At 37.1% G+C, this 17,656-nt stretch overlaps 1 protein-coding gene across 1 annotated transcript in view; it reads left to right on the forward strand.

Annotated features, from left to right (window-relative positions):
• The window catches only part of AK9 (adenylate kinase 9), a 76,623-nt gene that overhangs the window by 8,018 nt on the left and 50,949 nt on the right, over positions 1-17,656 (forward strand). The window contains exons 5-13 of the mRNA XM_055714868.1: positions 2,045-2,157; positions 7,550-7,714; positions 8,403-8,528; positions 11,449-11,523; positions 12,970-13,068; positions 14,983-15,122; positions 15,207-15,387; positions 15,818-15,962; positions 17,405-17,538. Coding sequence (XP_055570843.1) covers positions 2,045-2,157; positions 7,550-7,714; positions 8,403-8,528; positions 11,449-11,523; positions 12,970-13,068; positions 14,983-15,122; positions 15,207-15,387; positions 15,818-15,962; positions 17,405-17,538 — 1,178 coding nt within the window. The remainder of the gene's footprint in view (positions 1-2,044; positions 2,158-7,549; positions 7,715-8,402; positions 8,529-11,448; positions 11,524-12,969; positions 13,069-14,982; positions 15,123-15,206; positions 15,388-15,817; positions 15,963-17,404; positions 17,539-17,656) is intronic.

A 17,656-nucleotide genomic window follows, 5' to 3' on the forward strand; every position in this document is an offset into this window, starting at 1 on the left:
AACCAGAAGTTCCTATTATGTTAATGTAAATAATGCTTGCAAAGGAAAAATATATGTCATTATCACTGGAGAAAACTACTCAATTAACATGATTTAAATCAAATCAGGACCAAAGTTGTTGATTTATTAATGGCAAGTAATTAATTGACAATCAGTGAACCAGTGATCAGTGATTCGGTATCAGCCACACAACAGACAACTAGGCACTTGCCAAATATTAATAAAGACCTTCAAATTTCTGAACAACCTTCTAAAACTAATTCCAAAGAGTATACTCAAATTTGCATGATTATGTATGCAAACCCTCTGTCAAAGACAGGTGGAAGTTACAAACACACATTCCCTTTTATGAGAATGCATGTTCACCTATTTAAGCACACTTTCTGTTGGAAATGTAGGTGCTCTAGCTTTGTCTTTGTGTGCCATTTCCTACAGTCTACTAATCCAGACACCAGTGAGAAAGCTCCTCACGAGCTGACATGTGCTGGAGGGGTGGGTCACTATCTGTTTAACCCTGTTCTGTCAGTCCAGTAGTTGAAATGCAGGTTAATCACAGCATCCAACAGGGAGGCTGCTCTGTCAGGCCTAGACAGTAAGTTGTAGTGTTGGCACATCAAACCTGGTTAGGCTGCCGTTCTTTTACCTTGCTCTCGCTCTAAGGTCTCTTCCCCCAGTCACAAATTTTAATGCTTTTTTTCAAGATGATTCCTTCTCAAAAGCTTCTTGGTGATCCCCTGGTTACTATTTGATCTGGTTGATGGTTGTCTTAGGTAAACTTCATGCTTGTTAGTCTCCCCACAACGTTACTGGTTTGGGGTGAACACCTTCTCTGAGAACAAACAGTTTGGGATAATCTTTTCCCATGTTACATTCCCATTCCTCTGACATTAGCTGTTGATATCTGAGATGTGCTGATAAGCAGAGGCTGTGCAGACCCCCACATCTCGCTACCAGTTAGAATCCTCTGAAAGTATCAACAACCTAGAATCCAGGATTTTAATTTTCTAGAGGAATGACTATACATTATACCCTCTCTTGATCCTTTTCCAGAAATTTTGCATCTATGGATAGTAGTTCCCTAAAGAAGTCTTCTGGCCTAATACCTCTTGCAAAGACTGTTGCTATGTTTTTGTGCTGCATGGATCTGCATTTAAATGTTCTTACATAAAATTCTAAGCATTTGGAGCACATGTGCCATTTCTCTAAGGGAATATTCTCATCATTAGGCTACAAAATTCCGCTTGATTCAGTCTCTCATTCTGGCCTCATCAATACTGAGTTCCTTGCTGTACAGTATTTGTTACTGCACTGCATGCAGCCATCAGTAGTTACAGTACTCTCCTAGGAACTTGAAGCCACAAATTCATCTGTGGTGCTGAGCACACTAATACTAGGAAAAAGGTATTAGTACCCCCATGCTTGCCATATGTAGTGAGGACTCAGCATTACAAGTCCTGAGTGAGCGGGTGCTTATGCATAGGTGCCTCAGTGTGCAGCTGTGTGCATAGTGCCTCCTTTTGAGAAGATTTAACATCCAGGAGTGCTGTGTATCCCGGAGAGTTGTTCAGGTTCACTTTATTGTCCATAGAAGCCAAGATCTTTAAAAGCTGTATAAAAAGCCTAGGCTCCTAGTTTAAATGTTTTGTATCACAGAGTGGCTAATTTTTGCAATGCATTTTACAAAGGCTTTTAGTGACAAAAATGGTCACTAAAAGTTTGTTACTTTTTAGGCACTACAATGTCTGAACTAGGCACATGAAGCAGGTGGTCTGAGTATAATCTTTAATGCCTACATAGTCCTCCCATTTCTTAACTGAGTTAAAAAACTTTGATTCCTATATCAAGTTGAAAACGCCACACTTTTTTGTCTGTACTTCATCTGAAGTAGACATGGATGCACAATTTTTTTAATAGTGTTATATCATGTATATGGTTTAAAATTGTGCCACTAAATAGATGTGTTGTTTAAAGGAGATGAGTATAACTAGTCCTATATTTGATAAAACCTTCTAGAAGATATATTTAATGAAGTGTATTTTGGCAGGTTATGTTCTCAGTGGATTTCCTTCTCTCTCAGAGGAATACATGTCTGTTTCACAGCAAATAGAGAAAATAAAGAATCTAAAATTAAAACCAGATTTCCTGATTAACGTTAAGGTAATGTCATCTTCAGTAACTTGCTAGTAATTTTCCTAATTATTAGTAGACTCATATGTTGCATAAGTCAAAAGATAATATTTTCCCCTGTGTATTTGAGTATAGTATTTATTGAGGAATGATAAATTATTCTCTTCTATACTGGAATGGAATTACACCGGTTTGTTCCATTATAAGCATTGCTCATGTAAAATAATGAACATTTCTTAAAACTTCTGGTGCAGTTACAGTCTTTGCATTTCTACCACTTAGAAGATACATGTTTTCAAGAAAAGAAAACTTTGAATAACGTGATTATTACAGGATTTTGGATGCCTGCACATTTAACATTCATGTATTTCAGTAAGAAACTTTTCACATACGGAACTTAGAAAGCAAAATTTTATTTTTTACTCATTAATTATGAAACTTCTCCTTAGTCATTATTAATTCATACCATTTACGAATCTCAGTTTCTTCATGAGTAGTAATATGACATACCAGATACTTTACAAAAATGACTCTGATATAACCAGAGAAACATAAATCAATGTTAGTGTAGGATTAAGAGGATTTTCTCAACGTAACTTAAAAGAATGGACTTGCTGACTACATCCATATTAGTAAATAAAACAAAGCAAGAGTGACTCTTCAGACATCAGGCCAGCTGCTCTGGCAGAACACAGCTAATGTGTCTTGTTAGTAACAATGGCATGGCCATGTCCAAACTGCCCACTGGGATAGTCCCAAGGCCTGTGCCACTCTCCAGATTGTGCACAGCTATTCAGCAATGAGAATACTAGCTGACCCACACCAAACTTTGCCATAGTCCACACAGACAAAGTAACAGTATGTATAATCATGAACAAGGGCTCAGGCCCTTCCTCTTGCAATGTTTTGTTGATTGTCAACTAGATTATTTGTGTTTTTTACTCTGAATGTGCAGAATGAGCTGCTATCGACCTCTGGTGTTCTACTCTGCTCTCACTGGGATTTTGATTCTAGTCGTCATATCCATGCAGTCTGTGAGATGCTAAGCTTCAGTGCATGGACCTAGTCTATCACATCGCTTTGGCAGATTTAAGTTTGTGTTTGTTTTAATTCCATACTTTTGAGATTTGTTTGACCGTGCATAATGAAAATTTGTGAATGCCTACTTCAAATCTATTTTTCTATACTCATGGAAAGTTCTTAAAGGCTCAGAGAAACATATTTTTGTGCTGCTTTTCAAGCAGTTTTGATTTTTTTTTAGCTACAGAAAGTCAGTCTTTGCTTTAATACTGGATAGTAAGAAATCCCAGTTCTTGAGTATATATGTTGTATAGTTGCAGCAGCAGCACAAATAGAAGAGTGATACTAACTACATTAGAAAGAAAACAGAATTCTTGACTTCCTGTAGGTACATCTTCTTCTCCACCGGGAAGAAGGCTAAACCTGAACAGTCATTAAAAATCCTTGCCCCACAGTCAAATCTTGCCTTCAATTTCAGTGAGTTCAAGCTGTTTTCACAGATACAGAATTATTGAATCATTTAGGTTGGAAAAGACCTTTAAGATCATCAAGTCTAACTGTTAACCAGCACTGCCAAGCCCACCACTAAACCATGTCCCTAAACATCACATCTACGTATTTTTTGAACACTTCCAGGGATGGTGATTCCACCACATCCATGGGCAGTCTGTTCCAATGCTTGACCACCCTTTCAGTGAAGAAATTTTTCCCAATATCCAATTTAAACCTCCCCTGGTGTAACTTGAGGCTCTTTCCTCTTGTCCTATCGCTTGTTACCTGGGAGAAGAGACCAACAGCTACCTTTCTACAGCTTCCTTCCAGGTAGTTTTAGAGAGCTATAACGTCCCCTCTGAACTTCCTTTGCTCCAGACTTAATGACTCTGGTTCCTTCAGCTGCTCCTTGTAAGGCTTGTGCTCTGGACCCTGCACCAAGCTTCATTGCCCTTCTCTGGACACGCTCCAGCACCTCCACGTCCCTGTTGCAGTGAGGGGCCCAAACCCGAGCATAGTATTTGAGGTGCAGCCTCACCACTGCCGAGTACAGGGCAATGATCTCTTCCCCAGTCCTGCTGGCCACACTGTTTCAGATACAAGCCAGGATGCTGTTGGCCTTCTTGGCCACCTTGGCACACTGTGGGCTCATGTTCAGCCAGCCATCAACCCACACCCCCAGGTCCTTTTCTGCCAGGCAGCTTTCCAGCCACTCTTCCCCAAGTCTGTAGCATTGCATGGGGTTGTTGTGACCCAGCTGCAGGACCTGGCCCTCAGCCTTGTTGAACCTCATACAGCTGGCCTTGACCCATTGATCCAGCCTGTCCAGATCCCTCTGCAGAGCCTTCCTGCCCTCCAGCAGTTCAACACTCCCACCCAACTTGGTGTTGTCCGCAAACTTACTGAGGGTGCGCTCAATCCCCTCATCCAGATCATTGATAAAGACATTAAACAGGACTGGTCCCATACTGAGCCCTGGGGAGCACCACTTGTGGATGTAGCTCCATTCACCACCACACTTTGGGCTCAGCCATCCAGCCAGCTTTTTACCCAGCGTACAGTACACCCATCCAAGCCATAAGCAGCCAGTGTCTCCAGGAGAATGCTGTGGGAGATGGTGTCAAAGGCTTTTTACTAAGGTCCAGGCAGAAAACATCCACAGACTTTCCCTCATCCACTGCATGGGTCACCTTGTTGTAGGAGATCAGGTTTGTCAAGCAGGACCAGCCTTTCGTATACCCGTGCTGGCTGGACCTGATGCCCTGGTTGTCCTTCATGCAGGATGATCTGTTCCATAACCTTCCTTGGTGCCAAGGCCTGTAGTTTCCCATATCCTTCTTCCTGCCCTTCTTGTTGATGGGCCTCACACTGGCTAACTTCCAGTTTTCTGGGACCTCCCCAGTTAGCCAGGACTGTTGACAAATGATGGAGAGTGGCTTGGTGAGCTCCTCTGCCAGCTCCCTCAGTACCCTTGGGTGGATCCCATCCAGCCCTATAGACTTGTGTGTGTCTAAGTGGAGCAGCAGGTCACTGACCACTTCCTGCTGGACTGTGGAGAGACTTCATTCTACTCCCCATTCCTGATCAGGCTGAGTACCCTGAGGATAACTGGTCTGACTACTAAAGACTGAGGCAAAGAAGGCATTTAAGTACCTCAGCCTTTTCCTCATCCTTTGTGGCAATGCTCCCCACCCCCTCACCTCTCCACCCCCACCCCACCGCAGCCAATAATGGATGGAGATTATCCTTGGCCCTCCTTTTGTTTCTAGTGTATTTCTAAAAACATTTATTGTTATCTTTTATGTCAGTGGCCAGCTTAAGTTCTAGCTGGGCTTTTGCCTTTTGCCTTTCTAATTTTCTCCCTGTATAACCTAAGAAAATCTTTATAGCCCTCCTGAGTTGCCTGCCTCTTCTTCCAAAGGTGGCAAATTCTCTTTTTTCCCCCTGAGTTCCAGCCAAAGCTCTCTGTTCAGCCAGGCTGGTGGTCTTCCCCAGTGGCTTGTCTTTTGGCACACGGGGACAGCCTTTAAGGTTTACTTCTTGAAGAATGTCCAGTCTTCCTGGACCCCTTTGCCCTTCAGGACTGCCTTTCAAAGGACTCTGTCAACCAGTCTCCTAAACAGGCCAAAGTCTGCCCTCTGGAAGTCCAAGGTAGTGGTTTTGCTGACCCCTCTCCTTCTCCAAAAATCAAAAACTATCATTTTGTGATCATTATGCCTTAGATGGCCTCTGACCACCACATCACCCAGATATGTCAGAATTGTAACCATTTTCATTATATTAAAAAGAAAGGAAGAAGGGAGATTCTAGGTAACTCTGGGAATAATAAAATACTCTTTTAGCAGACCAATTTAGAGAAAATTTCTCTCCAAGAAAAAGGATGAAAAATGCACCTTTGAAAAAAAGAATGATATCTGATCAAATTTCTCCTTCCCTATTTCAAAATGCGCTGTCATATAGCATTCAAGTCAGCTGTATGACTCACCATAGAAATACAGAAATATTCTAAAGTATTGTAATACTTCAAGGGATACCTCAGGAAATGAGTGTAGTGTGCCTGTCGCTAGCAATGCAATCTCAAAAGCTCTGTAGAAATCATTTCTCCATTTCTGTAACAATTTGACCTTAAATGACTACAGTATTTTCTTGTTATTTCAGGTTTTTCATATATGTTTGAAGAGTAGGTGTTAGTAATTTAGAAAGGAAGAATGATTATTTATTTTTTGTTGGGACCCACCCCCAATTCCATAGTAGACTTTTAAGATACCTATCTTAAGACCTGTTGGAGATCTGGAGACTCCAAGTGTCTATTAATGCAAGTACAATTTAGAACAGGTCAGATAGAAGCTCTTTTAACTATGATCATAGTGAGGGAACATTCAGACAGAATGTCCCTCTCTACTCCCCTGTTCTCTGCTAAGTGATTGCAGAGACCCAACCAGCTTTTTGTTTTGCAGGGGAAAAAAAAAAAAAAAGAGAGAGAGATGCGGAAAAACAATCCTTTCAATGTTAACAAAGTCAGGTATCCATCCCTGGAATGGATGGACTCCTTTAATAACTTGCTAAGAGCCACAATTCTGAGAAGGAATCAAAAAGTACATAATGTGACAATGTAGAATGTTGTCCTAGTGGAGCCTATAGGAGTGGCACACCCAGTATTATCTTGGCTCAGAAGTGGGGAGGTGGAAACAGGCAAAGAGTCTTTAGCTTCTAGTTGAAAGGAATGTTTTAGTTAGGGCAAATGTTTCAGTTAGGAAATTTAGTTAGCATAAACTTCTTAGACAGACCTCTCAAATCTTAAATATTAATACTTTTATCACCACAGACCACATCCAGATTTATCTGTGTTTAATGTTAAACTAAATTTGTGTCTGTAGGGCTTTTTATTTAAAGACCATTGCTTACACTCTTCCGGAGCTCCAAACTGCTGAATTCCTTTAGCCTCTGCCACAATGGCGCTATGCTTTGGGGTAACAGTAGAGCTCTGAGAAGTCAGAGGCACCTAGTAAAAATTATTTAATCTTGATTTAAATCTAATTAATTTCACTCTGGCATTAATTGCAAGGGCAACCACAAGCCTGTCTGTAAAATATTTTTATCTATAAACTACACCTATACTTGTTATACTACAAGGTATACCTTGCATGGTAAAATGTGCTCAGGTAGTGGCTACACTCCTGACATGGAATGTAAAATGCTGATGGGAAAAAACTATGCAAGTGTTAAAGTCTTCCTTTAATATTTGCTGCTTTTGAAAATTTTGTGTTTGCTTAGAATGTTACTGGGGAAGTTGTTTATGAACGCAGATTTTTGGCAAACATACTCCTACCCCCCATTCTTCAGTTGCAGGAAAAATATTATAGCAGCAGGACAATAAACATGTGATTTCCTTTTAATTATTCCTTGCTAGTGTTCAGATTATGACTTATGCCAAAGAATATCTGGACAAAGGCAACACCCTGATTCAGGGCAGGTATATCAGAGGAACCAGTGGGATCCTAACATTATTGAAAAGCATAAGAAAGATCAGCATGAAGAAGAGAATGAAGAAGAAGAAGAAGAACAGGAAGAAGAGGTAAATACTGCCAATTTCTAAACAGCACAAAGTTTTATAATGTACTTTAGACAAAGCAGAACAAAATCCAATATTCTAAAATATCACCATACTACATTATGACTTAGTTTTGCTCAGCTTTAATCTTAATGCAGTTTCTGTTCAGCTTTAAGAGATGTGAGATAATACTTAAACAGTAGGTTTAAATAACAGCTAATGCTTGTTATTGTATAGTTTAACCTGGATAGTTTAACACTGAGCTGTTTCTTGTCATAAGTTAAAAGGATGTATCAGAGAATGGTGACTCTATATTGTCTGTTTCTTGGTCTAAGTAAATAAGATTTCTTAATATTTGTTTATTGTAGCAAGTTTTACTAGTATTTGCAGGATACTAGCTTGTTTTCTGGTTTTAGCATTGGACTACTACAAACAGATTTTTTTCCTGAAGGTATTAATTTTGACTTCAGGATGAACTGTTCTGGTTTGTAATACTGGCCAGAGACCTTATCAATGCAAGTTCTAGGCACATTCCTCTCAGTTTGCAGAAACTACATTTCATCAGGATAGGATCACGGTCAGCAATCACTGAACTAATACTCATTTCAATACTCTGGAAAGCTACTTCATTTACATTTGAATAAAGACAAAAATTAGTTTACAACAGTATTTTATTGCTGTATCTTGAAATATTTAATTTTTCATTCTTCAGACTGCAGAAAATCCACTTATGATATCAGAATTTTTGCATCAGTTGGTGCAGAGGCCTGAAGATATTCTTGAAAACGCAGAGGAAAGAGTTGGACTGTATAAGGACATCATGCTTCATCCTTTAGAAGTAAGAAAAATCAAAATAATATGATTATACATAACAAAATATTTTTTAAAATATTTTGCACAGGTTTCTTTTTTCTTTTTTTTTAGTTTGTGATTTATTGTATGGAGGTGGGCACAAGGGATGCTACAATATCCCCCCAGGTTCTGAAATTCATCCTGAAATCAATGATATAAAGTTGTCATCTGTAGGTGTTGTTTCTACTCTGGTGATATCAAAAATTGGAATTTCCAAGCCCCCTCGCTTTCTAGCACTCCTTGCTAAGGCAGGAGGCTAGGTGCGGCTGGGCCAGGATTCCGAGATAAAACTCAATAACGACAGAGTCGTTATGCAGCAGGTTTTCCTTTATTTGTGGCACTGGGTGCATAGGGGATTTCTCCTCCTAGTATGCACACCTCAGCTCTAGTTCTCACTGTTTTTATGCTACAATCTAATACATATGCATAACATTTCCCAGAAAACTAATACATATTCAAACTATTTCCCAAAAATGGTTTACATATTTTTCCACCTCCTTGCGCACACATGCTGCCACCTTGAGGGTCTTCTCAGAGGGTCTTCTGATGAAGGCTCAAAGTCTTTGTCCGCATAAACTTTTGACCCGGAGTCTCTTGCGCATGCGCAGTTCATTTCTACTGATTTAAAATCTTCTTATCCTATTGTTCTGGAACACACCATCCTGTTCTCTAGTTACAGAAAACTTATATCTTCCTTAGCAGTGCCTCTTTACCATTGTCTAAGGTTCTTTATGACATGCCCTTACGGTTCTACATCCCCTAGTCTAAACTCCCAGACCACAAATATGTAGCAACTAAGTATTTCCCTACATTCTACATATGTTAGCACATTGTACAAAGGTTAGTGAACCCCTGCCAACTCACTAAAGATGATCGGTCTCTTATTCTTGTAACCCTTACATATCACTGGAGTCAAGATAAATCAACCCACTTTGAGTTCTAAAAGCAAACCATAGGTGCTGTCACAGGCACTTCCTAAACCTAGAAACTGAAGTATTTGAAAAGCCCAGTGTATCATCACCATTACCAAAGTCCATTCTAGAATGCAATCCTATAAGAAACCTACTCCCTACATCCATTGCCTTCCACTCCAATAAATCCCCCTCCTCACCTACTTCATTAGCTGCAGGGTTATATACACAATAATTAGCCTATCAGTTTGCTTTATCACCTATTTAATTTCTAAAGCTGTAACATTTCTTCTTTCTTTGTTGTGTTCAGGAAAATTAGATTTAGTATGTATCTTTTTTTTTCTCCAAAAAATCCAGAACAGGTCCAAGGCAATAATTCTTTTTTTCTTTTTTCTTTTTTCTTTTTTCTTTTTTCTTTTTTCTTTTTTCTTTTTTCTTTTTTCTTTTTTCTTTTTTCTTTTTTCTTTTTTTTTTTTTAATCTCTTGGTACAAGCAACTGCAAAAGCCTTATGTTTGCTGCACACTGGACAATTACAGTTTATTTATGCCCTTCAATTTCCCTATGGATTAGATAAACCTATAGATAAAATTGTGTAAAACTGGTATAATGTTCTTTGCAAGAGTAACGAACTTGTTACTGCTGTGAAGAAGAAAGGAAAAAATGTGGTAACTTTAATCATTATACAACCTTACATGGATTTCTCATAAGCAAACTAATGCAAAGTTGTTTAAATTACTTTAGGATGTATACCAAACTTCAGCACTTCCACCATGTTACACTAGTTGGTAGGTCTTACTTAGGCTTTACTAATGGTGAATATATTAGTGAACATACTTAGTGGTCCACTAATACATTGAAAGAACATAGGGGTCTGTCATTGGCCCAGGTAGAGATTGAGATGATGAAACTGAAAAAAAAGCTTATAAGATGTGCAGTTTGTACTGAACTGGAACAGGTAGAAAGAACTGTGGAGAACAGACTTTGAGTTCTTGGTAAGTTGTTAGGATGAAATTGAGTAGAAATAAGTGTGAAATACTACAGTTAGGGAGGAAACCTAATGAACAACTACAATGTGAAATAATTAGCTAGATCTCAGTACTGCAAACAGTCTGCAGTCTGTGGGCTTTAGTCATAAACTGAGTCAATAAATGTGATGCTACTGTACACAAGAAAATATTATGGATATACTTGTAAGACCATTGTGTATAAAAGAAACACAAAGTATTATCTTCTCTGCATAAGAGTATTAGAAAGAAGCAATTAGTTATTATTTATTTCTACCAAAGATAGGACGAATAATTTATAGCATAGAAGACAGACTAGATGCAAGGAAAGGAACTCTTGACCATAAGTGTCATAAAGAAGTGGAACAGATTACCTACCAAGTTGTAAAGTCACCTTCACTAGGCTTTTCCAGGGCTGGGGTTAGACCAACATCTGTCAGGAATGGAGTGAGTGTTCTCAGTCCTCAGAGATATTAACAGTGGACATGAGATGTCTATTTTAGACTAATATCTTATTTACTAATGGGAAAATTGAAAATAAGAAAAATCAAATATATTGTTCAATTTCACAGAAGCTGAGAGTCAGAACCAAAATGAAAACATCAGCCTTGTGGCTGGCATTTGCAAGAAATCTGTTAATTGACATTGTCACCATTTTCCAGCAGAGAATTAAAGTAGTTAGACAATAAGAGGTTGAGTTCATACAGAAAATATTACTGTATCTTGATTCTTTGTAGCTCTCTTTCATTTGAGCTAGGATATCTAATCTGTTTTCTGAACCCATTGTAACTCCAGGTTTTGAATTCATCCTGTATCTATCCCTCACCAAAGAAGTTTCTCTTCAGAAGATTTTATGAGCCATTAATACAGTGATTCTTGGCTTTGATGAAGTCCACAGGAGCCCAGCCTTTGATATGTGTAGAAACAAAATCAGCTGCAATGTCATTATCTGGTTAGCTATACTCAATTTATGTCTTTGTTCTTAAACAGGATTTGATGGCTGAACAGGATAGTCAATATATTATTGAACTGGATGGAAATCAACAACCAGATGATCTCTTTATGGTAAGCAAGCTAAGCACTAACTTAGTTAACCTCCACTAGAAAATAATTTCTCACTTCTGTGGATTGTTTTCTTTATTAAAGTGTTGGCAAAATTTTGTGTTTAAAGCTCATTTAATTGCTTTTAGAAATGTGACCTTTGAAATGCTTGCTTTTCTTCCTGTGTTAAAACAATTATAAGATTCACTGCACCACCCCCAGGCTTACATATATGTCCCATGAGAATATTTTCAGGCAGGCTACGAACTCTTTTATATCACATCCATCTGTTTTTAGCACTTTATTTTGTTTATTAGTGTAAAATAGCGTTATTAACATGAGAAATTAAAACACTTCCAGTATGATACATTTACACAATTTTCATACTTTGTGGTGGTGTCTAAAATAATGATAGATTTTCTGTGATCTTTGATATTGTTTTACATTGAAATAGAAAACACTTCATACTTTTAACAATTCTGCTGAGTGCTTGTATCTAGATTTTTAGCTCACGACATAGGAACTCATTCTCCCTGTTAAAAAAGCTACAATGGTAAAATTTGGAGAGAAATAATCTTACCCTCTGCCTCAAAAATAAGAGTTGCTTCAAATCAGAACTGAAAATATGGGGTTAAAAATGAAGTGAGAGATTGTCTTTGACAACATAGGAAGTGTGCTGCTCCTACAGTTTCCCCTCTGTTCTTTGAAACAAATTTATTCAATTACAACTCTGTAAGTATTATTTCAATTTATGCTTAACTTTACTACCAAGAATGGTCCTATGGGAAAAAAAACCACTAATTTTGCAGAATTGGAACATAAAATTTCCTCATTTATGATCTGTTTGTGAACATTGCAACAGAAAATTTATAGTAAAAGCAGTCAAGTTGTGTAATGTTTCCAACCAATTTACCTGTAAGTAAGGCAAAGACTTATGAAACTAGTCGAAACATGACAAAATTTGCTTTTTTGTTTCAAGAACACTTGCATTCAAGCAAGATTACATTCAGGATACTTCAATTAAATTTAATATCATCTGATTCTCATTGGCAGACATCTGTTTTAAGCATCTCTTTAAATAAATTACCTAAAGTTGTATTACTTCTGAGTGTGCATAATTGAATCTCCTCAAGAGACTTTCCTCCTTTTCAGATTGTAGCTCATCTGAATACTTCCACTGCTTTGTGGGAAAGAATCCTTTACAGCCTGTTCCTTTAGAAGGCTTGGGATTCACAGCATAATGAGGAGATATAAAGCCTATGATTCAGCATTTTGCACTGCCTGTATCTACCAAATAGCTTGTTAAAACTCAGCTCAATAACTAGCATGACTTCAAGCTAGAAACTGGGCCTTAGTGTATATGTAACCATTATATAAATAGTAATGCAATTTTAAAAATACTTTGTGGGTCCTTTCAGATCACAAAAGCAATTTTGAGTGGTACTAAGTCAAGTGTTATTTCCTCTTCAGTCAGTGGAAGCTCGACTTCAGTCTCTGGGTGTTCGAAAGGGAGCTCCTATAACTAGACTTCAAAGTCAGCAAGAAGAAATGCTGGAGGGGCTGGAAGATGTAAGTGTGCTTTTCTAAAACGTGACTAACTGTAATGATTTTTTTTTTTCTGCTCTAAGCTTATAATATAACAACATTGTTTCACAGCAATCGGTTTGTTTTACCATGCAATAAGGGCATTTTTTGACCCTTGATTTTCCAGAAATGTGAATTTAGTATAATTCTGGGACTTAAATCCACTTAAAAGAGTATGAAAAGAAAAAGGTTTGTAATTAAAAAAAAAGATGGATGAATATAACAAAATTTTGAACAAAGTATTTGTTTTAGCAATAGAAGAAGAACTAATTCCTTCTAAGAAAATAAAGAAACTTTAGCCAAAGGATAGCAATCTCAGCAGCTGACTCTTAGCTCAGTCTTTACTCTTTTTCTGATTGAGAAACAGCATGCTCATATAAATTTAGCAACATCCTGCATAGCTAAAATCATGTATGTTGTATTTCCTTTAATTAATTAGAAACATGACAAGTTAGTGCTGAAATTTGCTGAATCATGAGAATTATAATTCATGTCTCTTCCATATAAAACTGAAAAACCAAGTCTCTGCAAGTGTCTTCACCTATATTCATTTGCAGTCATCTTTCTTATTTCTTAAACAAAACTCTGAATATATGAATTATGCTATAACTGAAAGACTCCACTACATTTTCAGAGAAACACCTCTCCCTTCACTTTTCTGTTTTCTTAGTCTCTGACAAATTCACAGGTGAAAGACTTTCTGTGTCAGAGGTCATCTTTATTTATCATTTAGTTAGCCTGTGTGTTTATGTTAGTCTGTGTGTAAGCTTTTAGCATTCATAGTATTTGGGACAAGGAGTTCTTCAGCTTAACTGGACATTACATACAGAATTGCTTCCCTTTGTGTTGAACCTGCCCGTTTTTAGTTCAGCATCCTCTGGTTGTTGATATGCAAAAGTCAGTAAATAGTTTTGTTCTCTCTATCTGCCCTCTAGTAACTCATGATCTCAGACTTCTGTCCTGTTCTTATATAGCTGTCTTGTTCCTGGACTGAAGAGTTCCAGTCTACTTAATCTTACTTCTTCTTACATTAAAATCTTTTTGTGTGATTGATCAGTCATATTACCTTTTTCTGAAACTTTTCCTATTCTACTGCATACTTTTTGATAGCAGGGTAGCAGAATGCACATAGAAGTAAAGATGATGGCAGGATTTATGCAACAAAAATACCCTCCCCTCCCCTCCCCTCCCCTCCCCTCCCCTCGGTTTTCTAACTGCAAGAGCATTGACCAAATGTTTTCATGGAAGTATGTATTATAATTTCAAGATCTGTTCCTGAGTAGTGACAGTCAATGACTACTCATCATCTGCTGTGTAAAACTGCTATTTTAATGCCTGGCTTCCTAGACTCCAAAGGTTCTTCTGCAGTTCTTCACAGGCAGTACTTGTCTGTACTATTCTGGATAAATTAGTCAACATAAACTTTAGGATTCACTCACTGTTCACCTGCTGCAAAAGTTTTATTAAACTCACTCCTATCACATGATATTTCTGCATGCCTAAAAGAGATATTTTGGCTTTGCTATTCCTCCCCAGAGAACAATGGTCCTTTCTTCATCCCCTTTAGAAGACATCTTGGCTATTTTCTGTTATCTTCAAAAAATAGCTGATTTGTACTTCTTCATCATTTTAACATTCTGAAAATACCAAACAAAGCCTCCAGGAACTATGTTAAGTGCTGATTTTGTTAAATAAACTCGAAAAACCAAGTAGTTTCTCCTTAGAAGTGTCCTACAATTCTGCAGTGTGTGTTTTATAAATATTCGAAAAAGCATGATGTGGTTTTCTTTTTAGGTTTGCTTATTTTCCAACAAAATATTTCAAAACAAAGCTAAGAACAAAGCATATATAGCTTCAGACAACAATTGCATATACTGTTATTGCTATTTTAATAAACAGGATGAACTTTTCCGGGCTCTGTCGTCTTATAAACTACTAGCACACAGATATCGATGGCGTAGAAGCAGGTGGGGGCAAGTATGTCCTGTGGCTCTAAAGGAAGGTGATATTCGAAGGGGGAACCCAGACTTGGCTGTCAGGTTAGCAGAATTTGACACTTTTAATTTTTATTTCTATTTTAGAAGATAACTGTTTATATATGTTAGCTTCTTTTCTGTTTTAAGTTTTCTAGGTAAAATGTACATACTGTCATCCCCAGAGGCGCTGAAAAGATTTATGTTGAATCCACGGCCTTACCTGTCACCACCAATGCCACTCCCTCCTTGTAAAGTACTAGTATTTGGTCCTCCATTCTCTGGAAGAACAACTATTTGTAACCTAATTGCACACAAATATAATGGAAAGGTAAGTTTATAAATGTCTTCTGTAACTAGTGTATCAGCTGAGGCTTGGGAGTCAGTTAAACACATTCTTATTCCTGTTGTGTTATTAACATACACATTGCAAGCATATGGATTACAGAGAAATATTAATTTAGTGAAATTCATTTATATAAAAGTAGCTAAATTTCAAAAATATTATTTAAAAGACAAATATTTATGTGTCAGTTATTTTTCTTAGCATAAGAATAGAATAACTTTTGTGTCTAAGACAATTAAATGTAAATGCAAATTTAAAAATATTTTTCTAAAAAAAAACCCCCTAGACTTGAATTATGTGTAAATTTTTTCTGAAATTTGCAGAGCTTCTCCAAATTACTTTAATTGTATAGAGTCCGGATCAGATGCTTTATGTTTCTTTTGTGATATTTTTTTTTTTCAAATCATTTCACTAGGTTCTTGATATGGCCAAACTCATTCAACCCTACGTGGAAGAATCAAGAGAAGAAAAAGCTGAGCAAGTGCGAAGCGATAGAGTAGAAAAGGCTGTAACAGCAGTGAAAAATAGGTTGGGATTAGAAAAACAGTCAAGAGAATCAGGTGAATAAGGTGTTCCATGGTCTTTAAAGCTATCTTATTTGCTTTAGGTTATTAAACTGAAGCAATGGCTGTTACTTTGACTTATAAAATATCACAGAAGTTGTTACAGTTGTTGTGCATTAAATATGAACTAAAAGAACATGCAGATAGGGAATAGCTGAGTAGAATTCAGTATTTTTGATATTATGTACAAATCCTCTGAAGTTAAGGGCCATGAGTATGTAAGAGAGAGTTTTCTGAGCTCTTTTTGAAAGAAGAAATCGGTTCTGACAGATACTGGTTGGAAACTTTCCATTTGAATGACTTTCAGACAAGTTAAATCTCTGCAAAATTGAAATTTTCTTCAAGAAAGCAGCTTGTCAGCTAGGGTGATGTGAACCCACAATTATAGATTTTCCACTTTGGAGCAGCTTTCCAAGTATGCTGCCTCAGATGGCATGTTCACAAGACTCTCTTGCTCTGATCACATTTGGACTTCTTAAGCTGCCCAGGTTTTTGCAACTTGATGAATTCGGAAAATATTTTGAAAAGGTGAACATGTGCTTTTAATAACACTTAATCAAAATTTGTGTTTTCTATTTGCAAGAAATTTAGTGGGGGTTTTTCAAAATTATTTCTTTTGAATTGCAAAATTTTCCATTGAACTGGAATTGCCTTTTCCAGTTAGCTCTAGTTATGGTTCAAATGGACAATCAGGCCATTTTGCCTTGTTCAACTAAGCAAGGAATCACCATATTTGACTTATGTATAGATACATACCTAACAAGAAGTCCATATATTCCTCTGGTGCTGCAAACATGGAAGAAAAAAATGGAAATTAAATAATTTTATCAAATTAATATGAAAACTGTGAACTAACTCTGAGTGTTCCTTAAAAAGTGTTTAAACAATTACAGTCTGTTGTGTCATCAATTAATAACAAAATATGGATCCAATATGAACAGTTTGTGCATCTTAGGGAATGCTTAGGCTGCTTGAATGCTGACAATATACTGTCTTCATCTATGATTTGTATTGATTTTTAAATCACTCTGGTCAATCTTTTGATTTAGGAATCAAAGAGAAATCAAATCAAAGGAAATTCTCAGGTGCTGCAGGTGCCTGATCATTCTAGTATGCAAATGTCATTCTATTCATAATGAAACAAAATTTCACTTAGTGGTAGAACATACTGTACAGTTTAAAATGGATTTTTTTGTAATAAGAGAGCAAACCTTAAGATCTTAAAGATCTTAAAACTTATCTTTATGAAATACTGTCTAGAACTGCATTCAAAAGAACTGGTATTTGATTCTTTCTCAGCATGATCATATAATATTGTTTAAAATGACTGCAATTATGAAATGGTTGGATTTAATCGCCTAGCAGTTATTCCGGAGCAGACAAAAAAAAAAAGTATTTCAGAATTTTGTAAAGCACTTTAAAAAAATCTGTATTGTTAGGAATGTCAGAGATAACTGCTGACCACCCAGAAGTTCAAGCAATGGTAGAAGAAGCCATAAAGAGTGCAGCAGTCTCCGAAGTTACACTGTCACCTGAAATATATGCTGAAGTACTGGAGAGAGCTATTGCAGAGGTAAAACTAGAAATACTATATAGCAAAGCACTTTTTTTCTAAGAGGAACCTGTAACAGTTTATACATTATTGATATACATTCTTAATTTCTCCATTTGAAAGATCAGTTTAGTTTCAA

This window comes from Falco cherrug, chromosome 6, assembly GCF_023634085.1.
Source record: "Falco cherrug isolate bFalChe1 chromosome 6, bFalChe1.pri, whole genome shotgun sequence".
Lineage (NCBI taxonomy): Eukaryota > Metazoa > Chordata > Aves > Falconiformes > Falconidae > Falco > Falco cherrug.